Source organism: Scomber japonicus, chromosome 6 (assembly GCF_027409825.1).
Source record: "Scomber japonicus isolate fScoJap1 chromosome 6, fScoJap1.pri, whole genome shotgun sequence".
Classification (NCBI taxonomy): Eukaryota; Metazoa; Chordata; class Actinopteri; order Scombriformes; family Scombridae; genus Scomber; species Scomber japonicus.
This window is the reverse complement of record NC_070583.1, coordinates 30,686,128-30,712,700: the sequence shown is the minus strand read 5'-3', so window position 1 is coordinate 30,712,700 and position 26,573 is coordinate 30,686,128. Positions and strand designations below refer to the sequence as shown.

At 42.0% G+C, this 26,573-nt stretch overlaps 2 protein-coding genes across 2 annotated transcripts in view; both read left to right on the top strand.

Moving 5' to 3' along the window:
- The window catches only part of LOC128360456 (F-BAR and double SH3 domains protein 2-like), an 82,538-nt gene extending 71,953 nt beyond the window's left edge, over positions 1 to 10,585 (top strand). The window contains exons 15-21 of the mRNA XM_053320893.1: positions 5,016 to 5,150; positions 5,288 to 5,371; positions 5,483 to 5,660; positions 7,124 to 7,344; positions 8,732 to 8,924; positions 9,028 to 9,122; positions 10,343 to 10,585. Of these exons, the coding sequence (XP_053176868.1) occupies positions 5,016 to 5,150; positions 5,288 to 5,371; positions 5,483 to 5,660; positions 7,124 to 7,344; positions 8,732 to 8,924; positions 9,028 to 9,122; positions 10,343 to 10,435 (999 nt within the window). The 3' untranslated portion in view covers positions 10,436 to 10,585. The remainder of the gene's footprint in view (positions 1 to 5,015; positions 5,151 to 5,287; positions 5,372 to 5,482; positions 5,661 to 7,123; positions 7,345 to 8,731; positions 8,925 to 9,027; positions 9,123 to 10,342) is intronic.
- Positions 10,586 to 14,754: 4,169 nt separating this feature from the next.
- On the top strand, positions 14,755 to 25,909 carry LOC128359953 (NACHT and WD repeat domain-containing protein 2-like). The gene is made up of 10 exons (XM_053320264.1): positions 14,755 to 14,845; positions 14,961 to 15,049; positions 16,128 to 16,235; positions 17,077 to 17,274; positions 17,704 to 17,845; positions 18,867 to 19,027; positions 20,159 to 20,503; positions 21,301 to 21,402; positions 21,865 to 22,654; positions 22,749 to 25,909. Exons 1-10 carry the CDS (start codon positions 14,755 to 14,757, stop codon positions 25,907 to 25,909), a joined length of 5,187 nt encoding a protein of 1,728 aa, XP_053176239.1.
- Positions 25,910 to 26,573: the final 664 nt, after the last annotated feature.

Sequence of the window (26,573 nt, the reverse complement as noted above, 5' to 3'; positions counted from 1 at the left end):
AGGGAAGAAGCAAGGAAAGGAGGGAGGAAGGAAGGGAAGAAAGGAAAGAAGGAAGGGAGGAGGGAGGGAGGATGGAAGGAAGGAAAGGAGGGAGGATGGAAGAAGGAAGGAAAGGAGGGAAGAAGCAAGGAAAGGAGGGAGGAAGGAAGGGAAGAAAGGAAAGAAGGAAGGGAGGGAGGAAAAAAAGAAGGAAGGAAGGAAGGACGGAGAAAAGAAGGAGGGAGGGAGCAGGGAAAGAAAGAAGGACAGAGGAAAGAAGGAAGGGAGGGGGAGGAAAGAAAGAGAGAAGGAGGGAAGGAGGAAGGAAAGAAACAAGGACAGAGGAAAGAAGGAAGGAAGGAGGAAAGAATGAGGGAGGGAGGGAGGAAGAAAAGAAAGAAGGACAGAGGAAAGAAGGAAGGGAGGGGGAGGAAAGAAAGAGAGAAGGAGGGAGGGAGGGAGGAAGGAAGGAAGGAAGGTAGAAGGAGGAAAGAAAGAGAGAAGGAGGGAGGAAGGACAGATGGAAGGAAGGAGGAACAGTCAAAACAAACGGGGGGTCAATTTGACCCGGGAGGACGACACAAAGGTTAAAGGAACAGACCAGGAGGCACGCATCCCAGCAGTTCAACATCCTTTTGATTTTATATGGAGTGAACTGGAGCCTTAAGAGACTGACAGAGGTAAACAAAGAAGGGATTGTAATAACAAGGTGCAACAAAGGAAATGAATGGATGGATTGTGAATACTAATCTACAGAGCAAGGCACTCCCCTCAGTCCTTTCTTCATTCCACTCAACTTTATTAATATGACAATGAAATACTGTAAACCATGAACCCTCAAGTCCCTCAAGGCCGGCACTGCCTTCATTACAATATCACTTTCACAGTTATTACCTCCAGGCCCAATAAAATCTGTGATTGGTCTCTATCTCAGCTGTATTGGTACACAAAGAGAGAAAGGGAGAGAGAGAGAGAGAGAGAGAGACAGAGAGAGAGAGAGAGAGAGAGAGAGAGAGAGAGAGATGTATTTTTGGGGGTATTTTATGAGGTTATTACTGAAATACATGCTGGTCATTTTACTTCAGGGATTGAATGAATTGGCCCTGAGGCAGTGCGGTGTTCTTTTAAATCCTTCCAGTAAAGTGGATAAAAGTGACAAAGCACAGTAAACACAGAGCCAACGGAAATGCGGCCAAACCTCACGATATGGAGCTGGAAAGCAGGTGGATCTGAATTTATCATCCCCTACTCAGGTACACTTTCCATGGCTGTGTCGGAAATCATTTCCTATTTACTGTGTAGTTGCTCTTCGCCATTTAATTTGGATGTCCACCAACCGAAAACTGACCTGCTATAAAGTCATGTCAAGGTTGAGACTGGTTAAGACTAATAAAGCTATACAAATGTGTACACTAGCCAATACTCCCATTTTCTATTTTATAGTGAGGTTCAACCAGTTCAAGTCCAGTGAATACCCTTAAATGGTTAGGGCTAGGGCTAGGGTTAGGGCTAGGGTTAGGGTTATGGGTTAGGGTTGGGGTTATAGGTTAGGGCTAGGGTTAGGGTTATGGGTTAGGGTTGGGGTTATAGGTTAGGGCTAGGGTTAGGGTTAGGGTTATGGGTTAGGGTTAGGGCTATGGGTTAGGGTTAGGGTTAGGGTTCAGCAGTTGTGGGAGAACATTAAGTGCACTGGCCTACAGACTTGGGCTATCCATGTCCTTAGTAGGTGTGGTGTGGAATGGTAAAGGGTTAGGGTTATGGTTGTGTAGTTACTCTTCGCCATTTAATTTGGATGTCCACCAACCGGAGTGTGAAACTGACTTGCTATAAAGTCATGTCAAGGTTGAGACTAATAAAGCTATACAAATGTGTGCACTAGCCAATACTCCCTTTTTCCATTTTATAATGAGGTTCAACCAGTTCAAGTCCAGTGAATACCCTTAAATGGTTAGGGTTAGGGCTAGGGTTAAGGGTCAGGGTTATGGGTTAGGGTTATGGGTTATGGGTTATGGGTTAGGGTTAAGGGTTAGGGTTGTGTAGTTACTCTTCGCCATTTAATTTGGATGTCCACCAACCGGAGTGTAAAACTGACCTGCTATAAAGTCATGTCAAGGTTGAGACTGGTTAAGACTAATAAAGCTATACAAATGTGTGCACTAGCCAATACTCCCGTTTTCCATTTTGTAGTGAGGTCCAGTGATTACCCTTAAATGATACAAAGGTACCAGGTGCCTGAAAAATAATATAGATTTCAGAGTAACAGAAAAAAGCTTTTTCAGAGATCAAGTTATGGGTTGATATCTCACAGCTTTTCTTCAGTAGATGTAAATTAAGACTTGAAATTTGATGCAACCAATTCCAACTTTTTTTTACAACTCATTACTTATAAACTGTGTCTTTATAAAAGCACAGAGCAGGAAGTGTGGTGGTCTGGGGCTCTTATGCTGGATCCAGAGCTGGTGACTTGTACAAAGTGACCCTAGAGGAAGAAGGGAGGAAGAAGGGCTAGCACAGCATTTTACAGAGCCATGCAGTATCAGGGGTTCATACTATAGCAAGATAATGACCCAAAAGAGACCACCAGGCTGTCACAATCACCTTAGGAGAAAAGAACAAGGGAGTAATCTTTAAGTCATGGACTGGCCGATACAGTCATCGAGCTGGTTTAGGATTAACTGGAGAGAAGGGTGAAAGCAAAGCAACCTGCAAGTACAGCACATTTATATGAACTTCTGAAACAGTGCTGAGGAAGACCTTATGTTACTCAAGGTTTTCCTTTAAGGTTATATCTGCAAAAGTTATAAATTTAGAAGGAGGTTATCCAAAACTAATGACCAGTAGTGTAAATATAACAACTTTATGTAAGCTTCATATCTGTAGGGTTTTGAATTTAAAGTGTAACAGAACAAAGAGCGAACATGTCAATCAATCTTTATTTATTTATATAGCGCCACATCACAACAAAAATCATCTAAAGGCATTTTACACATAGAGCAGGTCTAAACTGTACTCTTTAATTTAATTTAAAGAGACCCAACATTCCCACATGAGCGAGCACTTGGCGACAGTGGCGAGGAAAAACCCTTTTAACTGGAAGAAACCTCAGGCAGAACTGGGTGGACATCTACCCCGACTGGTTGGGGTTGAGAGAGAGAGAGAGGAGAGGGAGAGAGAGGACAGAGAGAGAAAGAAGGAGAATAGGATATAAAGAGGAGAGAGAGAAGAGAGGAGAGAGAAGCACATTAAAAATCAACATTAAAAAAGAAATAGTAGGTCCAGGACAAGGATCATAAACTAAGAGCTGGTCCAGGACATGCCTGGCCGGCCCTAACTATAAGCTTTATCAAAAAGGAAAGTTTTAAGCCTAAGTAGAGAGGGTGTCTGCCCCCCCCCCCCCCCCCCCCCCGGACCGAATCTGGAAGATGGTTCCACCGGAGAGGAGCCTGAAAACTAAAGCCTCTGTCTCCATTCTACTTTTAGAGATACTAGGAACCACAAGTAGACCTGCATGTTGGGAGCTAAGTGTTCTAGCAGGTTCATAAGGTACTATGAGTTCTTTAAGATAAGATGGAGCCTGACCATTGAGAGCTTTGAAAGTGAGGAGAAGGATTTTGATTTCAATTCAAGATTTTACCAAAAAGCCAATGCAGAGAAGCTAAAATGGGAGTAATATGATCTCTATTTCTAGATTTTGTAGCTACACTAGCGGTGTGGCTCTGTCAGTCCAGACTGAAATATCTCAACAGCTATTTGATGGATTTTGTTTTGGTCTTACATTTTGTGCAGACATTTATCATCTTCAGATCTAAATTACTTTGGTGATCCTCTGACTTTCCCTGTAGTACATTCTCTGTCTCTGTCCAATACTTTGTTTTATGACCAAATAATGACATTTCCAACATCATCTGCCGCACTTTGTGTTTTGTGCTAATTAGCAACTGTAACTTGTAGCACGCTAATACAGTAAACTAAGATGGCATTAAGCATTATACCTGTTCAATTTTAGCATGTTAGCATGTTAGCATTGTGATTTTCCTAAATTAGTCATATGACGTTTTTCAAGTGGAGAGCTTTGATAAGATTGTGTTTATTAGGTAACACCTTAAGACCACACCTGAAGGTTATTATTATAGAGCTGAGTTGTCTGTATAGGAGACCAAATAGTGACAAATCCCTATACACACACACACACACACACACACACACACACACACACACACACACACTGTTTTGTTCTGCAGTGGTGTAGAGTTTACTGTGTCAACAGAAATCTGATGACTGAACACAATGACTTAGGAATGGATAAACACACACATGCACATGCACACACAGCCACGGTATTGTTATGGCCAGGTCAGCTTACTGTGTGTGATGGATCTTTCTACCAGCGGGATCACATGACCTTCATATAAGCCAGTGAAATTCTCATAGAACAAAAGAGGGAGGGGCTGAATCATGATACATGAGTCCCTCTACACCTGTCTCTAAAAGGTTGTAGTAGCAACCCTGAGCAAGGCAGAGAAACTCAGGCAGGAGAAAAGGTAAGCATGAGTCCGTACAGATAGATTCAGCTGTGATACTAACACACAGGGAGGGTGCAAAAACTAACAAGTGAAGGGCTGTCTCTGTGAAATGGACAGCCCTTGTAGCTGATGATCAAGAGCAAAGAATGCAGTGGGAGTGAAAGGCAGGAGAGTAAAACAGCAGAAGTGTGAAGAGCAGATGGGACGATTAACAAAGGTTACTGGAAGAGAACAAGACAGAGCGATTGAAACAAGCAGAAAAAGACCTTGTTTGAGACATTAGAGCCAAACAAGTGAGTTTGGGAATTTGGGATTGGGAAGTTAGTGAGAAACTACGTGTGTTATTTTTCTCTGAAGTGGAGGTGAATGGAACCGGAACCTTTCTTACACGTCCTTGTAGTTATCAAAGGTTTTGACTTTATCTCACTCTGTGTGTGTGTGTGTGTGTGTGTGTGTGTGTGTGTGTGTGTGTGTGTGTGTGTGTGTGTGTGTGTGTGTGTTTGTGTGTTACAGGGCACAGTGGACTTGGAGCGCGAGGAGGGTGAGGAGTGTGAAGAAAACATGGAGGTTTTTGACGACAGCAGCTCCAGTCCCTCAGGAACCCTCCGCAACTATCCTCTAACCTGCAAGGTCCTCTACTCATACAAGGTGTGTTTTTATTATAGTACTATAAATAAATGTCTTTATGGTAGCAGGGAACAAGATGATTTCTCATTCTAACTTCCACTATTCCTCTTCCTATGTCTTTACCACTCCTAACAATTGTCTTTCTCTCTCTTTCTCAGGCTTCTCAACCAGATGAATTAACTATTGATGAACAGGAGATGTTGGAAGTCATTGAGGATGGAGACATGGAGGACTGGGTTAAGGTGCAAAAACATACTTTCATATGCACACTCACAACAAAAGGAGCATAATCTCATGTGTACGGTGTATTGTACATCATGCTTGTGTGGTTTCTTGCCTTTTCTTTCTCCCAGGCTCGCAATAAGACGGGCCAAGTGGGCTATGTCCCTGAGAAATACCTGCAGTTCCCCACTTCCAACAGTCTACTGAGTATGCTCCAGTCTCTGGCTACACTTGACGCTCGATCACACACCTCATCGAATTCAACTGAGCCGGAGCTGCACTCTGGCTGCATCAACGGAGACACAAACAGTACGGATTATAACATAATTAGAGTTGATTATAACCTTTAACAAGCTGGTTCCAGTTGTACAAATGTAATCAAGTTTGTTTCTTCACATAATGAGTTTTTTATGTTTAAAAAAAAAAGTAGATATTTGGTGCTTAAGTCAGGTTTCATGAGCTTTGTTTTTCCTTATTGTAGAAAAGAAAGAGCTGAGAAGTGAGTGGCCATCCCAGTGCCAGTAAACAATAGACAAGGCAGCTTTATTTAGGTACCCTGGGGCACTCAATGTGCTTTACATAAAAACAAAACATTTAACAGTAAGAATAGGCAGGAGCTTTATCTCAAACCAACAGCTTCTTTATGCTGCTTCTTATTTCTACAACACTATTGGTTTTATCTAAAATCGTTTTTTGAAGGTCTAAATACAGCCAGGACGTTCATTAGGTCCAGTGCTGCATTTAAAGGCTGAAAACTACTGTAGAGCTGAAATCTGTAACATTGTATATGAAGAATGTTCATGTTAAAAAGGTTTATAATTTACCATCACTGGAGATTTTGCTTTGCTTTGAGAAATGCTGACCAGGCTTGTTGGGTCGCAACTGACAAATGACATTTAATTACATTATCTTAGATCAGAGGTGTCAAACTCATTTTCATTCAAGGGCCACATACAGACCAATTTGATCTCATGTGGGCCGGATCATTAAAAAGATGGAGGGAAAGAAGGAAGGAAGGAAGGAAATAAGAAGGGAAGGAAGGAGGGAAGAAAGGTAGGAAAGACAGACAGTGAAGGAGGGACAGACAGACAGATGGAAGGAAGGAAATAAGGAAGGACAGACAGAAGGAAGGGAGGAAAGAAGGAAGGACAGACAGAAGGGAGCGAGGGAGGAAGGAAGGAAGAACAGAAGGAAAAAAGGGAGGAAGGACAGAAGGAAGGAAGGAACTAAGAAAGGAAAAAAGGAAATTAGAGAGGAAGGACAGATGGAAGGAAGAAAAAGAACACAGGATGGCAAGTGGGCCGGATCGCACCCCTCGGCGGGCCGTATCTGGCCCACGGGCCGCATGTTTGACACCCCTGCCTTAGATGATAACTCATGTTTATGCTAGCTGATAGGTGAAGCATATATCCACTGTGTACCTCAACAGAAGTGAAAAGTATTTAAAATCTGTCCATTTTCATTTTTTACTCTTCCAACCCAACATGCTTTCTTTGCAACCTGACCCTTTTTTTCTCTCACTCCCTCCTTTCCTGCATCCTTTCTTTCCCCCCCCCCCCACTGTGTGTCTGCTGTATCGGTACACTTGGACCAGACACATGAGGAAATCACCTAATTATCTTTACAATTACATACATCGTTCTGTCCCTGTCTGTATCTTCCTCTCCCCAGCAGGGTATAACATTTCCCCAAGAATAATTATTCCTTCTGTGTATCTCTTATTATTTTCTCTGCCTCTCTCTTTTTGTCTCCCGTCTCTCTCTGTGTGGCAGTGGTGTATGTGCGTGCACTTTATGATTACGAAGGCCAGGCAGATGAAGAACTCTCCTTCTCCGAGGGAGCCGTGATTCGCCTTCTGAGCCGCGACACTCAGACAGACGATGGCTTCTGGGAGGGGGAGCTTAACGGACGGGTGGGTGTCTTCCCCTCCGTGTTGGTAGAAGATCTCACAGAGAATGGAGAGAACAGTGGAGGAGGGACGGGTGACATACAGGTACAGTAACACCATCAATAATTTAAAAACAGCAAGGTCAAAGGGTACACATGCATGCAACGTCACACACATTAACTGACTGATGGAGGATTTGAAATAGCAACATGCTCATTGTGCTGTTCGGCGCCCCTCTCTTGAACCGAGCTGGAAATGTTCTCTTATCAGTCTTTCCTCAGGGCAGAAATACCAAGGATGAAGTGTAGTCTACTGTGCCACTTGTTTCCCACCAAACCCCCCCTCCCTCCCCTCCCCCCTCCTCCTGCCTGTTGTCCAGTTTATCTATCAACAGGGCAGAGTTCACAAACAGTAGATCAGCACTGCTGTGTTCCTGCAGCCCCCTGATAAAAACCCCACACAGCAATCACAGAGAAAGGTCTTATCTGTGGCACTGAGTGCTGCCCTATTAGAGGTTTAGCAACAGGAAGGATACGGCCTCTCCCTTCCTATAAGCCTGTAGACATAACACAACAACTCTTAACCGCTCTTAAGTCCAAATTTGAATCCTCCTGTTTCAGCAGAAGCTTCTGAACTAGTAAACTGGAAATACTGCTGTAAGCTGTTCTTCAAAATAACAACAGTTGGCTTTGTACTGTCTGCAATACGTCAAAGTGAACTAAATGACGTGCTATACACTTTTAACTTCTTGTTGTTGTTTAAATAATGCTTTATTAATCACAGGTGAGCTATAACTCAACTAGTTAGACCTCTTAACTTACTGTATATTGTTATGTAGGCCTTTCCTATTCCTCTTTTTTTTCTTGTAAACTAATCTGTTTTTAGACCGTTTTTATGATAATTATGATAATCATCAGGCCGAGATTCAACGGACATTTTCACCTGTAGCTTTTTTTTTCTTGTAGATTATAAAGAATAAACAACCAACTGTATTTTAGATTCTCTTTGGTTGAGATGAGTTGTTGTAGCTTATTTTGCCAATTGAACTAAATGACGTGCTATACACTTTTCACTTCTTATGAAATGTTTAAATAATGCTTTATTAATCACAGGTGCGCTATAACTCAACTAGTTATACCTCTTAACTTACTGCATATTGTTATGTAGGCCTTTCCTCTTCCTCTTTTTTGGACAGTTTTTATGATAATTAACAAACTGATAGAAGGATCAGAAGATATTCCCTTTAGTGCCGTCATCAGGCCGAGATTCAATGGACATTTTCACCTGTTGCTCTTTTTTTCTCGTAGATTATAAAGAATTTTTTGGAGTCTCTTTGGTTGAGATGAGTTGTTGTTACCAATTGAAGAAGTAAAAAACACGATTATACACACATTAGATCTGCTCTTCCCTGTATGTGAAATGTTACAGATTCAAAGTGAGAGCATAGCAGGAAATGATGGATTTCTTTACTCTTGCCTCTTTTTTTTTTTAGATCTCTCCATCTTTGAAGCTTCCATCTTCGCTCCCGCATCTTCCGTTGTACGACCAACCTCCCATCAGCCCTTTCACCAGCCCCGAGACCTCCACCCCACCTCCTCTTCCACGTTCACCCTCCGCCGCACTCAATGGGGAGCACAAGCCTCCATTGCCGACCTCGTCACACAAGGGACCGAAAGCCAACCACAGTAAGATAAATACACAAACAGAATCAAGATCATTTCATTTATCGGTCATTGATGGTCACCGCAGGTTTTATTTATTGTCTCTTTCTTTTTCTTTTCTCTGAAGATCAAAGTTCTGGCAGGAGTCCAGTGTCTCCAGGATTTCCTCAGACTCAGCCGCTTCGATTCACTCCCGAAGGAGGACCGGGCAAACTACGACCTGTTAGTGTAAAAGTCGTGTTTTTTCACAGCTATGATGTCAAGAGTTAATGATCCAGGATGATAAGTGTAATGCAGGGGTGTCAAACATGCGGCCCGTGGGCCAGATACGGCCCGCCGAGGGGTGTGATCTGGCCCACTTGCATCCTGTGTTCTTTTCCTTCCTTCCATCTGTCCTTCCTCCCTACCTTCTTTTTTTCCTTTCTTAGTTCCTTCCTTCCTTCTGTCCTTCCTTACATCTGTCCTTCCTCCCTTTCTTCCTTCTCTTCTTCCTTCCTTCCTCCCTCCCTTCCTTCTGTCTGTCCTTCCTTCCTTCTTTCCTTCCTTCCTTCTGTCTGTCCTTCCTTCCTCCCTCCCTTCCTTTCTGTCTGTCCTTCCTTCCTTCTGTCTGTCCTTCCTTCTTTCCTCCCTTCCTTCTGTCTGTCCTTCCTTCTTTCCTCCCTTCCTTCCTTCTGTCTGTCCTTCCTTCTTTCCTTCCTTCCTTCCGTCTGTCTGTCCATCCTTCCATCTGTCTGTCTTTCCTACCTTTCTTCCCTCCTTCCTTTTGCCTGTCTTTCTTTCCTTCCCTTTTTATTTCCTTCCTTCCTTCCTTCTTTCCCTCCATCTTTTTAATGATCCGGCCCACATGAGATCAAATTGGTCTGTATGTGACTCCTCTTGGCTTCAAGCTTGTTTTCCTCGTGATTTAATTTGACACATTTATTTCAGTGTTTCAAGACAAATATCATAGTATGTGTCATGAGCTTAGAGGCAGTTAAGGTGTCTGTTAGATTAAATATTAGAAAAGCTGCTTTTCCAGAGATAAGATGTTTAAGTAGATACTAAAAATTGATCCGAGCCATTTTTACAGTTTCTTATAAAGTGTGAAATGTAGAATATGTTCAATTGTAAGGTTATCTGGATCATCATCGTTGTGATGGAAACAAGATGCTGGTTATAGTGATTTGTGTGTTATGTATCTTAGTGTAACTGAGGGGTTTTTTCAATTAAAAATGCAGTGTTAATTAAAAAAAGATTAAACTAAATGTAGCCTTAATGGAGAATTTAAATATTTCTAATTTTATGAGGCATGCTTTTTAGAGATAAAAGGTTTATGTCCTATAGCAGGAATATGATCATAAGCTGTTGGTCAAATTAAGAAAAGTAGGCCATCTCTGTTTTTACTCAATTTGTTCTCATTCTCTCTAACTTAAATTTAATATGTTTTTCTTTCACTGCTTCAGGTACGCGCTGCTCCTCCTCCACCCAAACAGCACTCCCGCCGACAGCAGGAGAAGAGCGACAAGACAGAGGAGGTGGAGATCACGCTGGTGTGACAGACAGACAAGCTGGCAGGCGGTTATAGACACACACACAATATAAACAGATGACAGACAGACGTATTCTACACGCTGGGGAAAACTAACCTGCTCTGAACTGAACTGAGCTTAAATAAAGTGATGTGAAGTAAACTGAACTGAACCACGTCAACCAACCCCCCCCCCCCCCCAAAAAAAAACTCCTCTCCCCCCCTACCTGCCCCCAAGCCATTCCACATCTTCTGTTATCCTCAAGTTGAGGAGGAGGGCAGAGAAAAGGGGGACAAGGCAGAGTATCCAATTCAATAATCTCCGTATTAGCTTCCTAATGAAGTGCAGCAGTAGCCGCCCCCGCGTTCTTCTCCGCCCTCCCCCCGTCCCCCCCGTCCTTCCATTCTTGCCTTAAAACCCCCTCACCTCATCGGGGCAGCAAACCAGAGCACACTGAAGAGGAGGAAGAGGAGGAGGAGGAAGAATGTTTGCAGAGGGGAGGAGTGTGAGGAAAACTTGGTGATGGGTTTGGCCAGTTTTCTTTTTTTATCTCGTTAAGCTTACTTAACAAACGTATTTAACGGTGGATTATCTCGCTGCACAGGCAGAGCGCTCTGTTACATTTGAGAAACTTCCATTTTTCCAAATAATCATGAAATATTAGAAGTTATCGAGCCACAAATCTGATCAAATGTAGTGAATTTTATACATTTTATACCGTTTCAGTCAAATTAATCCTTCAACACCAACTAATCTGCTCTAATTTAGAGCTTTTATTTTCATTACAAATTAATCTATTGATTATTTTCTTCAATAATTGATTAATTGTTTGGCCTATAAAATGGTGAAGTCATCACTGTTTTCCAAAGTTGAGGAAGCTGGAGCCATTTAAAAAAAAAAAAAATCAAAATAATTGTATTGAGTATTTAACAGTACGGCGACTAATCTATTAATCAACTGATTGTTGCAGCTCTAGTTTATTTATTTTTTACTGTTTCATTTTTACACATTTATTCACACATTCAGTCATTTACCTGTTCTTTATGTTTGGCATTCAGATGTAGTATAAGCATTGGGACATTTTGTTTATATGTGGACTAATGAACAAGGCTGTAAAGGCTAACTAGCTAAACGCACTGACCAACAGCCCTTTTTCAGCTAATGCTAGCTACCTAGCAGAAGCTAACAGTTCCATTAAAACTATGGATGTTTTGAATTTAGTGTGTTTGACATTATGATTGAAAAAAACAAAAAACAAACATTTGATCCCACACGTTTAGTTTAGTTTATTTGGATCCCCATTAGCTGTTACCCAGGCAACAGCTACTCTTCCTGGGGTCCATAAAAGATGACGCAGTAAAGACTTGTTTGTTTTGTGATCCATGAAGAAGAAAAGAAGAAGCACTTTACTACATTTTTGTCCATGTCAGGCCTCCATAAGAAGTGAGCTTAATGAGTAAAAAAAAAAAAAAAACTTGCCAAACTCGTCACGTTTTGGAGTGCAGTTGGGGTTGAAGCAAATGGACAGAGAAACTGGGTGGTGTGTGTGGGTGCAGCGTCCCTCCCCACCCTTTCCCTCGCCATATATAGTCCTTATCATCATACGTATTCAATGTGTATTAGTACAGTACATTACTGTTGTCATAGGAATGTTATGCACAGCGTTTCATATAGACTAACTCAGCTGAATGGATTACCATGTCTGATATGTAGTGGAAGTTTTATCCTCATCATATACTGAAAGGGCATTGTAAATACAGTACGGAGGGAGAGATAAAAGGAGAGACGGGAAGGAGAAGAAGACGACAGAAAACGACAGAAAGGAGAGGCTGGATCCTCCCTTCTGCTCCCTATCTCACACTTCTCCTCCCATCCCTCCCTTTCCTCCTCTCTCTAATGTCTGTCCTGTCCAATTGGCAGTCGGTGTGAATCAGTGGCTGTCATCATATACACACATACAGTTATATAATATTACACACACATTGTTATATATTTTCTTTGAGCGCCTGTGTCACTGATCGGTTCAGGAAGAGGCCAGAGGTGCTTTTTGAAGGCACTTAGATTGCCAGTATTCACTATGTGGTGACAAAGAAAAGTTTATTTCAGATGATATAGGGCACTGAACAAACAGTATTTTGGAGGAGTTGTGGAGTTTTTATTGATACACAGCTTTTATCCTTACAGATCATTATCTCCTTTCACATTGAATTTATTCCTTTTTGTAACATTGATCAGTTCACCCCATCACATTTCATCTCCATCACATTGCAAGAGAGAAAACTTAATGAACTTTTAAAAAGTCCAATATGACTTCCTTCCTTTCCTTCCTTCCTTCCTTCCTTCCTTCCTTGTGTTTTCCATTCCTGTTTTCTTTGATCAATGATGGCTGATACAGAAGAAATGTATAAAAAAATAAATATACATTGTGCTAAAATGGACAAAATTAGCTAATGACATTCAAGTGGAGCTAAGTACAATTATTGTGTTTTTTTTACTCACAGTAAAATAAATCCCCCCCTACACCCCCCCACCCCTTAAATACCCTTCAAGCCTTTAAACTCCTTGCCAAAAAGGGCAGTGTAGCACTTTTATTTATTTGTACCTTCCCTGGAAAGTAGCAGTACCTTCACATAGCATCAGAATGGATAGAAAGGACAGACGACGTCAGAGCTGCTCTACTCATTCTGACTCTATGGCGGCGGATCCTCTTTGTTTCAGTGTGACTGATTTTTTTTTTTTTTTTTTTTTTTTTTACTTCTCCGCTCTTCTAAAGTAGCTGGAGACAGATAACTGTGGACAATGTAATTTGGTGTTTTTCTTAACTTATAAAAACAAACAGAGAAAAAGATGATTACAGTAAAAGGGAGATTCTGAATGAAGACATGGAGAGAATGTAGTTTTTGGTCTTTGAGATAGGCCTGACTGTTTGCGTGTGTGATTGTTTATAGGAGAGAGGAGGAATTTTAATCAGATTTATTTTTATTGTTTGTTTTTTTTTTTACTCTGAAGATGGTGGCCCAGCTCCTAACTACATATTTACTGTACTCACTAGGTTTTGAGTTCTTAGAGTATTCACAGTGAATACATTAGGAAGATGATCGTACTGATACTGAACTTGTGTTTGCAGGTGTTGTGGATAATTAAAACACATGATTAAATATGTGTTGCTTTATCTTTCAAGGTGTTTGTGGCCTCTGCACATTCTTGTATCCTTACCTAACCCCTCAATGTAAAAGTGCAAACTACATTTAATTCATTGCATACTAACTGCAAAAAGTACGTTCTGAATAAGTATGTAGTTTGGAGTTGGGTCACAGCTTTACAGTACGCCCTCTAAAGTCCTCATCTGGGATCAAACTGATTTCCTCTGTTCAAGGTGGAGGTAAATTATGTCAGAGGAAAGCGATGCAAGAAATGAAGAAAATACAAAATCACTTCTTTTTTTTTTTTTATGCATCAGCTTTTAGAAACATAACATTTTGTGTAGCATCCACGCCTAACAACTTTAAACACACTGGACTGGAATCAGTAACCATTTCAGGTCCGAACCTCTGCTCCTCTGCTGCTGTTGGAACAAGCGTTGACTTGTGACAGTGTCGTCAAGGTTACTTGAACAGCAGCCTCTCCTTGATCTCTCTGAGATCTTCATTTATAACAGCTTTCAAACTTGTTTTGAAGTTTATGGTTTACAACAGAACTTCCCATCATAAGTGCTCGATCAGTCTATCAATTATAAAATTTATGGCAGGATTATTTTCCCTTTCTAACAGTCCTTCTGGTCCGCTACAGTGTTTAATTGTTTGGTATGAGCCTATTTTTGGTTTTTATGTATTATATAATTCTATTTTTTGTTTTCATCCTTCGATTTGGAGCAGCTGCATAGCTGCTATTATTAACGATGTGATGGAGCAACTGGCCTTCTCTCTCTTCACAGACTGTTGCCATGGTGACAATAATGAGAACAGGTGCAAAAGTCTTTCTGCATATTATTATTGGCTGTACAAAAAAACAAAACAAAAAAACAAAGTTTGTATTTATTGTGTACAAATGTTAATTAATAAAAAAATATGGGAAATTTTCTCTGTTGTGTGGGTCTGTTAATGTGATCGACTGATGCTCGTGTGTGTGTGTTGTGTAGACGTTCCAGTCACTAGGAATGGGTGTGATCATGATCGCTCACTCTGTAAACACCCGAGGCTAGAATTTCCTGAGTTCAGCAGGAGGGAAAAGAGAAACACACTGCACAGAGGACAAACAGCAAGTGTGAACTTTAAATTTGGCCCATGAAAGCCTCTATGTGAACTCGTCTTTTTAAACTTATTTTTTGAAACAGCTGTTGATCAGACATGTGCTCCAGAAGGAAACAAATGGACCGATCTTCTAATTCCAGTTACAGGTCGTCCTGTGTGAAACTTTATCTGTGCTCCAACCCAGAGGGTACGTTTATGAAACTTAAGTATCAGCACAATGCTCAGACATTTTAAAGCCAGTTGATGTTTGTAATGTTTTGGGGAACAGATGATGATATCTTGTGTGTTTATGTTCTGTTTAGATAGTATTATGGAGCGCAGAGCTCTGAGAGAGTGTGTGTTCCCCGAACTTAGAGAGCGGTGCAGACACACACTGGGAGTGGACTTCAGGGTGAGTAAACATGAAATTTACTAAATCCTGCTGCCTGCATAGAAAAAAAGTCAATTATAGCTGCTGTCATCATGCAAGTGTGTGCATGGTCAGATGTTGCATTTAGGGAAGTGCTACTTTTTTAATTTCATCCTGTTCCCTGGTACTATTATTGACTGTCAGAACAGAGAGGGGGAGATGTTTTTTAATCAAGGTCCACTGGACAAAAACATTGTAACTGTATCTTCAATGAGGAAAAGAAAGATTACAATTTAACATCAAATCTCTGGCAAAAAGTCAAGTTGCAGGCATAAAGTTATATAATGTCATTTTCTTTAGTCTGCTGCTTTTTTAAGTCACGTATTTGCCTGTGTGTAAACCTTATATGAATACACTGTCTGAATTCAAAAGCAGATGTTTGTATTATCTCAATTTATGTCTGCAACTAACAATTATTGCCATTCTGTGTGAATCTGTCAGTTACGCCAGATATTGAATTCATTAAAATATAAATTATTTTGTTCATTTAAAAAACTTTTCAATTTACTAAAATAATAATTTAGAGTCACTACCTGATGCATGAAAGTTACAAACATGGTATCTACTCTCCCGGTTAACAGGTGTGTGTCTGTGTGTGTGTGTGTGTGTGTGTGTGTGTGTGTGTGTTTTACTCTTTCACACCATGACTCCCAGAGATGTAGTCAATTCTAGTCAATTTAACATAATTTGACCAAAAAAAAAAGAGGAAGAGCAGCAGCTGTTAAAGCCACTTAGTGCATCATGTCAGTGTGTGACCATTCATGTGGGTGTGTGTTTGTGTGTTTGTGTGTGTATGTATTAAATAACCTCGGGGGCAGTTCTACCTGCGCATTGTGCCATTTCTATTCAGCAGCATGTGTAATTAGAAAGATGGCAGCATATGATACTGAGCCACAACTTGTTATTACATCTCACAGTGTGCTTTTCATCCACTAAATTATACCTGTCATCTCTGCTCTGGATTATTTTTAACTATTAGGTTGTGTGTGTGTGTGTGTGTGTGTGTGTGTGTGTGTGTGTGTGTGTGTGTGTGTGTGTGTGTGTGTGTGTGTGTCTGCAGGTGATAGACCCGTATGAATCCAGTGATCCAAGTCGCTGGCCAGATGAAAACACCAGACAGCAGCTGATAAAAGAATGCAGAGAGAGCTCAGCTGGACCTTTTCTACTGGTAAATACGTCTCTAAGATTAAAGGACAAGTTCACAAAATTTCAAGTCTATCCTTAAACAGCAGTCAGGTGTCCTAATTAACTTTGAAATATGTTTTCTTGCTGCAATTTTTCCTCTTGTTCATATTGACCATTAAAGAATCCCCTGATAAAGCACTTTTGCTCTGTTTTATAGTTAGTTAAATCATCTTTCAAAATCATTGTCTTTGTAGTGCTGAATTCCTTTATTTTGTTAGGATCCTTCCACAGCAGGAAAACACTGGTCGTCAAGACTGTAACTATGGAAGATATTAGATGTGGTTAAAATCGTAACGTTTCATCACCACGACAACAACTTAGCTATTTCAGCCTGTGGTCTCAATCAAGATCATTCAAACAAGTTTATACTGAAAAGCTTGTAACTATGGAAGATATTAGATGTGGTTAAAATCAAAACTAACTATCATGTAACTGGAAAGTCTCCGATTTCATCACCATAACAACAACTTAGCTATTTCAGCCTGTGATCTCAATCAAGACACAATTTTTTCCACCTAAAGTCTCTTAAATTTGACCAAAGATTAACACTCAGATACTTATTTGTCAATTTACTCATTGAACCACTTCCTAATTCTAGTATCTAAAAGTCAAACAATCTCTGGCACAGTCAAGATTCAACCCCTGAACTTCAACCATCAGGAGAGTTTCCATACACTATATTAATTAAATAATAAAATGCCACATTAATTTCCAGGAAATAAGAACAATGAGTTCCTCCTAAGTCTCATGAATCCACAAAAACTTAGTCTTATCATGCATTTTTGTGCTGTTGTTCCCTCTGCGTCCACACGGCGGTGCTGCAGGCGCTGGTCGGACATCAGTACGGCAAAGCCAGCCTCCCTGCTCAGGTGGAGGTGCCAGAGTACCAGATGCTGCTGCAGGAGAGCCAGCAGGCGGGTGTCAGTACTAAGGAGCTGGAGAGAGTTTACAAGAGAGACGAGAACGCCATCCCTCCCTCCTACTGCCTGACACCTTCACACACACACACCTGCAGCACTCAGGTACTCTGAACATCAGATATACACCTTTAATCCACTTATTCAGCTACCATATTTACTGTCAGATTAAATTATAGTGAAGATTTTCTGGTTTGGATAATGTGAGTAAAAAAGATTGCATTAAAGATCTTAAAATATGTTACAATTAATGCTATGTTTAAGTATTTATTTCTATGGGACCATATGAGAAATGTAATTTAATATTCTAAATATTTAATAATCCTAGATGTTATCATGTATTTATATCCTATATATCAGTATTTCAGTATGTGATGGTATTTTAAGTATAATTGCTCTGTGAAATGATAATTACTTCATTAATTAATCACTTGCTCTTCTTTTTTCTTTCTTCTTCTTTTTCTTTTTTGTACTTCTGAAACTGTGGTGCTGTTTTTTAATATAAATATATCTTGGCTGTTTTTTTCTGATCAGCAGGCAGATGTTAAAAATGAAGAAGAGAACAAGATGGAGGAAAAAGAAGAAGAGTTGAGGAAGGTGTTACAGTCCGCTGTGACTCTGTGTGTCAACAGTGGTTTTCTAACTGCAGAGAAAGCTCACAAGTATCACAGATCAGGTGAGTCAATGTGTTTTAACCACTTAACGCACGCTGTTCCGTCTACGGGACGGGACGGATGTTAGGAGGTAGCCACACGTTCTTCTGAATGTTTTAAACACCAACCCTTAAACATATATATTCATGCCGTACATTGTTGGAAAGCTTAGATTGTCCTGATTCATTCAAGACCACTCACGACTTATATGGTTGCTCACAGCCGTAATAGTATTAGCGATTAGCTCGGCTAGCCCCTGAGCTAAGTAAGAAAAGCTATAATGCCTACATACCTTCAAAGTCTTCCCTTTATCCACAACGATCATCTTATGACTCAGGACTTTCTGTACAGCTCGCCAAGTATCCATTCTTGTGAAATATGAAATCCGTTTCCATAAAACCGAAATACTTTCCTCAATATGTCAACATGTATTTAGTCCAACACGTAACGTAATAACACAAATAACAAACCATATACGGTCCGTTTACGTCATTTCCTGACCTGCACGTCCATCTCAGAGTACACGTGACTAGATGTTTACGACCGTGAGTCTCTTCTGCTTCTGACGACACCACACACAAGCCAATCGGTGTTTAGGATTAGGCATGGACATACCTGCTGAAAAAAAATTCATCTTTTGGTCTTTTGACTCCAAATGTGGACTGCATGAAGCCAAGACCTGTGGCTGTGGCCTCATTGTGTCTATATCCTGCTGAGAGGTCCCTGAATGTCTGTACACATGTCATTGTAAAGGCAAACCTATGGACGAGTAAACAACCCCATCATTGTAACCTCTGCCACTCTTTGTCAGTAAGTCACAGAATCACACAGACACTTTTACAAGAATCCTGAGAGTGTTTCCTTTCCAATGATACCAGACACATCTCTGAGTCTCAAACTATGTGGGATCTGTGCTGCTCACAACTTGGGTATGTCGTTTAGGCTAACAGCATAAAAAACAGGGGTGTACAGTATGTCTGTGTGGATGTGTGTGTGTTTGCTCTATAGGTTCAAGAATAAATAGTTGTTGTTCCCTCTCTCCAGCCCTGGATGCAGATCTGCGGTTTGCTCTGGAGGGTCGTCCTCGTAATGACATCATCAGACGCTGCGTAGTTTACGTTCACACGGTCGTCAACGCTAAAGGACAGCAAATGAAGGGACAGATGAGTTCAAAGCTGGAGCCACAGGCAGAGGCAGAGGAAGAGGTGATACACTGACATTTACTTATTGAACATGAACGATATGAGTCATAGAGGAAAATATGTTTACCTGGTCAGAGCGAGACTAACTTTAACCCTCCTGTTGTCCTCGAGTCAAGGAAAGAAGGGAGGGAGGGAAGGAGGAAGGAAGAATGGAAGGGAGCGAAGAAAGGAGGAAGGAAAGATGGAGGAAAGGAGGAAGGAAGGAAGGTAGGAAGGGAGTGAGAAATGAAGGAAGGGATGGCAGGAGGATGGAAGAAAGGAAGGAAGGATGGAAGAAAGGAAGGAAGGTAGGAAAGGAGGAAAGGAAAGAAGGAAGGGAGGGATGGAGGGAGGGAGGAAAGAAGGAAGGAAGGAAAGGAGGAAAGGAAAGAAGGGAGTGAGGAAGGAAGAAGGAAGGGAAGGAAGGAAGGAATGTAGAATGGAGGGAGGGAGAAAAGAAGGCAGGAGGGAGGGAGGGAGGGAGGGAGGGAGGGAGAAAGGAAAAGAGGAAGGGGGGAAAGAAGGACAGAGGAAAGAAGGAAGGGAGGAAAGAAAGAGAGAAGGAGGGAAGGAAAGAAGGAACAGTCAAAACAGACAGGGTCAATTTGACCCGAGAGGACGACACAAAGATTAACCTTTAAGCTCTGAAAATTATTCCTGAATTAATCGATACAACACTGATGTTCTTATTATCTCCATTTTGGAAAAAAAATAATCATTTTAAAATCTGAATATGTGGCTCTTACATGTCAGAAACCCTTTTTATTACAGAAGGAATAAATGAGGCTTTTCAGAAACAACACATACAGTCAAGATCTAACTGATATGCATGAGGTTATTTTAGCTTATGAATCACCTCTTTGAACATTTATTATCAGACATCAAAAATTAAGATTCATGTGAATATGAAAAGAAAAGCGTGACATCATCATACTTTCAAAGGAAATGTACAAAATGAGTGCTCTATGGCTTTTATTGTTATGGTAATCTGAAATGTCTCTCACATGTGTTTAAATATACTATAGACACATTTTATGGATTTTTAGATAAGATTGTCACTTTTGTAGAATATCAAAAGAAGCAGAATACTTTCTTTCCTCCAGGTGCAGAATGTATTAAACATGTCACAGAAAGTCTCCTCTCTGTATTATTCAGGCATCCCCTGAAAGTTCAACTCCCACTGACCGAGAATTACTGTCAGAGATTTGTGACAGCTTCCTCCGTGGCCTCATCACCTCCTGCCGGCTTCTGGTCTACACCACTACCACTGAGTGTGACCGTCGCCATGGTTACACCACAGCCAGGAGGCGAGGCTATGCTGAGTCTCTCTGCCAGCAGGTGCGCTCTGACCTGGCCGAGTTGATTGGCGGCTTAAACGTCTCAGGAACCGGTGGAGACTCTCACCCGGGTGACGCTTTGGCTCGAGAGCAGGCTGAGCAGGAGGAACTTTGCACCACGCTGTCAAGATTTTATGACGTCATACGGCCAGAAGAGGAAGAGGTCAGGATGAAGGGTTTTTTTTTTTTGAAGATGAAATCTGTAGCTATGATCTCTGTTGTCTTTTAATAAATCAGATCTGATGTTTGTGTGTACTTAACCTTCCTGTTGTCCTCCCGGGTCAAATTGACCCGTCTGCTTTGACTGTTCCTTCCTTCTTTCCTTCCTTCCTTCCTTCCTTCCTTCCTTCCTTCCTTCCTTCTGTCCTTCCTCTCTCCTTCTCTCTTTCTTTCCTTCTTCTCTCTTTCCTCCCTTCTTTCCTTCCTCCATCTCCCTTTCTTCCTTCCTTCTGTCCTTCCTCCCCCTACCTTCCTCTCTTTCTTCTTCTCTCCTTCTTTCCTCCCTCCCTCCTACCTTCTTCCCTTCCTTCCTTCTTTCCTCTGTCCTTCTTTCCTTCCTTCCTCCCTCCCTTCCTTATTTCCTTCCTTCCTCCCTCCCTTCCTTATTTCCTTTCCTCCCTTCCTTCCTTCCCTCCTCCACCCCCCTTTCTTCCTTTTGTCGTTCCTTCCTTTCTCTCTCCTTCCTTCCTTCCTCCCTTCCTCCTACCTTCTTTCCTCCCTCCCTCCTACCTTCCTTCCTTACTTACTTCTTTCCTCCTTCCTTCCTTCCTTCCTTCCTCCCTGCCTTCTTTCCTTTACTCCCTCTCTCCCCCCTTCCTTCCTTGACTCGAACACAACAGGAGGGTTAACATATATTATAAATATCTCTCTTTGCTGTGAATTTAATTCTGATGAACCTCAATGCCAAAAAAGTTAAGCTGCAACATAACATCTCTGGAGTTTACTATTCATTGGTTGCAGATTAAAGCATATGTGGAGCAGAGCGACCACCAGGGCCCGTTAGTGGTCACTGGAGGGCCGTGTGCAGGGAAGACAGTGCTGCTGGCACACTGCACTCAACAGGTACGTGGACTCATAAATAAATTATGAAACTCAGTTCTATCAAAATTACGTTTCTGTTTGCTGTTACAATATTTTAACAGACATTTTAAAGTGTATTAAAATGCTAATATACATGAACTCCCATCAACTCCACCTTTTCAGGAGACATCAAAAGAATGGGTAGAAATAATTATTCACAGTTAAGTATGATGGGCATTCATTAATGTTCTTTTTGGATATCAATTGAGCAATTTACAAAGAAGACAGTTTTTTAATACTCTGCTTATTTGTGATTTCAATTGATTTAGTTAGAGGCACTTTAGAGATTGAAGAGATTTAACACAGAGGCAATGAGAAGAGTTTGGTTCTAGTGTCTAGCGGTTTTATCAGTTCATCAACAAATATATCAGTTACAAGCAAACCCAAGGGCAAAACAATGCTAACACAATGCTAACATGCCAAGTGTTTTTTCTCTCCCCACAGATAAAGTCTTGGCTACAAGACAACAATCCTGTGGTGGTCACTTACTTTACCAACTTCTCAAGCAACCCCTCTCCGAAGCACCTGTTGTCCAGCTTGTGTTATCAAATCATTTCTCACTACTCGTCCTCTACAAACTTTTACATTGGAACTGACCCTGATGATCCTAACTATACAAGTAACCAAAAAGACTCCAACTGCTCCCCTCCAGCTAATCTCGATCCTCATCGAGAGCCCAATGCTGAGGTTTCTGACTGTAACCCAGACCTTAAAACTGAGCCCTGTGTAGTTCAGGAAGGCCCCAAACATGTCGTCATAAAACCTGACGTTAGTCTATCTGAGCTTAAAAAACATCTCTCCTCTCTCATGTCCCTCCTGCCTTCTCCCAAACAGCCTTTAGTTCTGATCCTTGATGGCTTGGATCAGATTGGAAACAGCTTTGCAGCACAAATCATTGAGAGCTTACCGTCTCCCCTTCCTCTTGGAGTCAAACTCATCCTCTCAGTCTCCTCCAACCAAACTCCTGTTCTGCAGGCTGTCGGACTACATTACCCACAGTGCGGTCCACCTCCCTCTGTTTCCGAGGTCAGTGAGAAGAAGTCAGGATATGTGTGTGTCCGGTTGGGGTTGGCCGACAGGAAACAGTGTGTGAAGATGTTGACGTCGCTGCTGAGCAGCTTGGGGAAGAGGGTGACATCAGGGCAGCAGGCGCTAGTGAACCAGGCGCTCGTTTCATGTGGTCTGACTCTCTACGCTCGTCTCCTGCATGTGCACACATCTCTCTGGCAATCTGGTATAACTGATTAGAGTTTAAAAAACACACTTGTGATAATTACCTTGATTTTCTCTCTCTCTCTCTCTAACCCTTGTCTATTTCTTTCCATCAGATTCAGAGGTGACTGAGTCGTCTCTTCATGATGGCGTCCATTCATCCATTTCTGCACTGCTGGATCACCTCGAGCAGAAACATACGTCTGGTCTCGTGGCTTGTGCCGTCTCTTACCTAAGCCTCTCCAGGGCTGGGCTCACAGAGGCAGAGCTCACTGATCTCGTGTCCAGCAATGACAAAATACTGGCTGAGCATGTACAGCAGGATCAAAGGGTCACACAAGTAGACGTAGAGAGACTTCTTTTAGATTTGAAGAGCTTTCTCATCCGGAGGACAGTTTCAGGGTCGCAGGTTTTGCTCTGGGTGAGCAGGCATTTCAGGCTGGTCATTGCTAAGCGGTATTTAGTCACTCATGAGGCAAGGAGGGAAATTCATTCAGACATGGCGGATTATTTCAGCGGCCGATGGCCTTCTGGAAGTGCCAAACGACTTCTTGAGAACCAGAAATCAACAGTAAGCAAGGAGACAGCCCAAATGAATACATACATAGAGAGGCAGCCATGCAGCCAACCATTTGTCTTTACTTCCTCCTTCAAAGAGGCTGGCCGAGTTAATTTTAGGAAAATCATTGAATTGCCTCATCATTTGCAAGAAAGCAACAGGTGGGAAGAGTTAGAGCAGGGGCTGCTAATGTCATTAGGGTTTCATCAGGCTATGGTTCAAGCCAGACTCCTCAGGGATCTAGTAGCCATGTTGAAGATGGAGGAGAGGTCATCCACATTTACCTTCTCAAGAGAAAGAGCACTCCTAGCGAGCATACTGACATCTTCAGCTTGCGTCCTGCAGAGCTCACCCATGGAGCTGCTTACAGTGATGGAGATGAACCTCCTCCCTTTTCGAGAGGTGTTTCCCGCACTCAAAGGTTATGTCAGAGAGATCAGACAGGAGAGGAGGAAGAGAAGCAGTGGATTAGGTGTGGCGCTTTCTCCTGCTCCCTCCACTGTTGCCCCCATTCAGTATTTGCAGCGTGATGCAGGAGCCAGGGAGGTTTCTGTTACAGAAGCAGCTGCAACTGAGTGTGGGATTGTCGCAGAGGTCATGGATGATTGTTCAGCATGGATATGGAAAGGCTCTGGGTGTGACATAGCTAAGTTATCACTGAGCTGTGAGCAGGAGGAAGTGAAATTTGCGGGAGTGAAATGTAGCGGCCAATTCATGCTGCTCTCCACACAATGCAACAAGCTTTTCTTGTGGGATGTGACAGGCCCAGAAATGTTCCTGGAGCTTAAGGACCCTTTGAAAACAGAGTTTGCTGAGTCAAGCAAACAAAACAAAATCAAGGGTTTTGTCGCATGTCAGAAAAAGTTGTGTGTGTGGTGGAGAGGTGCGAGCTTTGTGAGTCTGTTTGATCCCTCTGGTGAGACTGTTACTCCTCTCCAGTGTCAGAGCTGTGTGACCTGTGTGGTTTGCTCTGCTAATGGCTCTTACATGTACTGTGGGCAGGAGGGAGGCACCATTTCTATATTTGACACAGACAGCAATAGTCTCCTTGGCACCTGTTCAAACTCAAACCGCAGTATGGTTGTATCAATAATCCTCTGTGAAGATAAGCAGGAGATGGCATGTGTTGACAGCACGGGGGAAGTAACCCTTTGGGACGTGGCAGCCAAAACACAATCACGCAGACTTGCCATAGAGCGCTTTACTGGGGATAAACCTAATATCGTCCTCAATACAGATTACTCAGATGAAATCAACACTTTATTAGTGTGTCAACGCAACCAGGTTACAATGTGGGATACATGTGACTGGAAGCTATGGGACCAGTTCTTGGCTCCACAGGGTAGGTCCTTCATTCAAGCAGTGCTCTCTCAGGATGGCCATCTTATCTTGGCTTTGCTTGACGCCTGTCCTGTGGTCTTGGCGTGGAGGGTCAGCACAGGGGAGTGTGTTCTTTCCTTAGAGACAATCAAGCAGCCTCTTACGCTCCTCAAAGTAGCCTCCGATGTCATATGTGTCACCCGTGACGGCTGCCTCTTAGCGTGGGATTCTGAGATGATATACGCTGCGGGTGCAGCTCTGAAAATGCAGCGTGGAGTGAAAGAAGTGGTGGTGGAAGAAACTGGGGTGTGGTTCTACACCACCGATGGGTCAGAAACAGTGTGGAAATGGAGCCTAGAAACAGGCCTTCCACATACTAACTTCTTGCATGATAGTCCTGTGGAAAAGCTGCGGGTTTCTCCAAATAATATTCGCCTTGTGACACTCTCAGTGGGAGAAATCTACGTTTGGGTCACAGAAACAGGGCAGAACATCCTGCGGATCAGTGGCAGCAGAGCTACAGACATCCTGATCGCACCAAATGGTAACTTTGGAGTGAGCATCTCTGATAGAGGACTGTCTCGGGTTTGGAAGATGGCAAATGGGGGCATAGTGTGTAACATACATACGTACTTATCTCACGCTCAGGTATCCCCTGAGAGCACTTTCCTGATTGGGTGTCGTCATGGAGATCTGCTGGCTGCTAGTCTGTGGTCAGGAACAATCAGCAAGCGTTTCTCCTGTGTGGAAAGCTCAGAGCAGGTTGTTGCTTTTCACACACTTTCAGAGCATCCAGGCTTTGTGGTGGTGATGGTGGCCACAGGGGGCTTGTATACCTGGAACGTTTCAGAGGAGACAATGTGCCAGCACTTTGAGCTGCCCGAGACGTTTCAGTGTCAGCCACAGGACTTCCAGATGTCCTCCGATGGGAGCTATGCTCTGCTGTCTATTGATAATGAAACCATCACCCTGCTGGACCTGTCTCAGGTCAGACTGTGCTCCTTTAAAGTAGAGGGTTCTGTCATAAAAGCCTGCTTGGACAAAACGGGAGGCTACGCTGCCTACATATTCCATCCTACCAGCAGGGAAAAAAGTTGTGTCTGTTACCTGCACGCGAGGCCCGTCCTCACAGTGATACGACTCTCAGATGGTGAAAGAGTAGGGAGTACGTTTCTGTCCAGTAACCCCTTGACACTGGTTATGCATGAGCAACAGTGTGTGTTTGTGGGTTTTGAGGATGGGTCTGTGGGTGTGTATTCGATTTCAGATCTAACCATCGGTGGGGAGGGGTTGGTTGGATACGGGGAAAATATGAATGGAGAGTTAAAGGAATGCGCCTTTGACAAGGAACCATTCAGATGTTTGCCTCTTGCCATCTCCAATATGACGTGGTCTTAGCTACACTTTTGAATAAGAATTGTGTTACACTGATATAAACATACTGTATATGTCTGTATGTCTTAAAATTCATTAATTGACTGTTAACCAGTGAACACATTTGTCCATAAACTGCAGTATCATTTCCTTAAGTGCCAGTTGGTAATGATAACGATGAGTCATCTTTATAGAGACACAAGCACAGGATTTATCTGAGTTTCATTTCTGGGAAAGCAAAACCAGTATGTGATCCTTATGTATGATATTCTTGACACAGCAATAATCTTTTCACATTTATTTGAAATAAAATTATTTGTTTTAAGTACTGTATTCGTTCATTTTGTATAAATTAGGCAATTTCACTTTTTTATATTTTGTATTAGTAAGAATTGGTTAATTATGTTACCCTTGCAAAAACATTGTGCCTGTACTTAAAAATAAAAAATGAAAATGGCCTTTTTCTGATCATGAGAATGAAGAAATAAATATTTAAAAAATAAATGCTTAATACAATGAAATGAAAGCTATCATCTCCTTTTGTTTATAATGTGTATTATTGTCATGCTGCCTTTGTGAAGCTCGTAAATTTGAAAACTCCAGGCATTTCCAACTAGTTGCACATATCTTTCTTTTACTCGGAAGTACAGAAAAGCACAAATTGTACCCTGTAACACAATCAGATACT

Excerpts from the sequence above, each read along its gene's own strand:
- LOC128359953 (XM_053320264.1), top strand. The coding sequence starts at position 14,755 with ATGTGCTCCAGAAGGAAACAAATGGACCGATCTTCTAATTCCAGTTAC. Across the intron at positions 17,846-18,866 it reads TCACAAGTATCACAGATCAG|CCCTGGATGCAGATCTGCGG; the intron begins GTGAGTCAATGT and ends CCCTCTCTCCAG. Across the intron at positions 20,504-21,300 it reads TACGGCCAGAAGAGGAAGAG|ATTAAAGCATATGTGGAGCA; the intron begins GTCAGGATGAAG and ends CATTGGTTGCAG.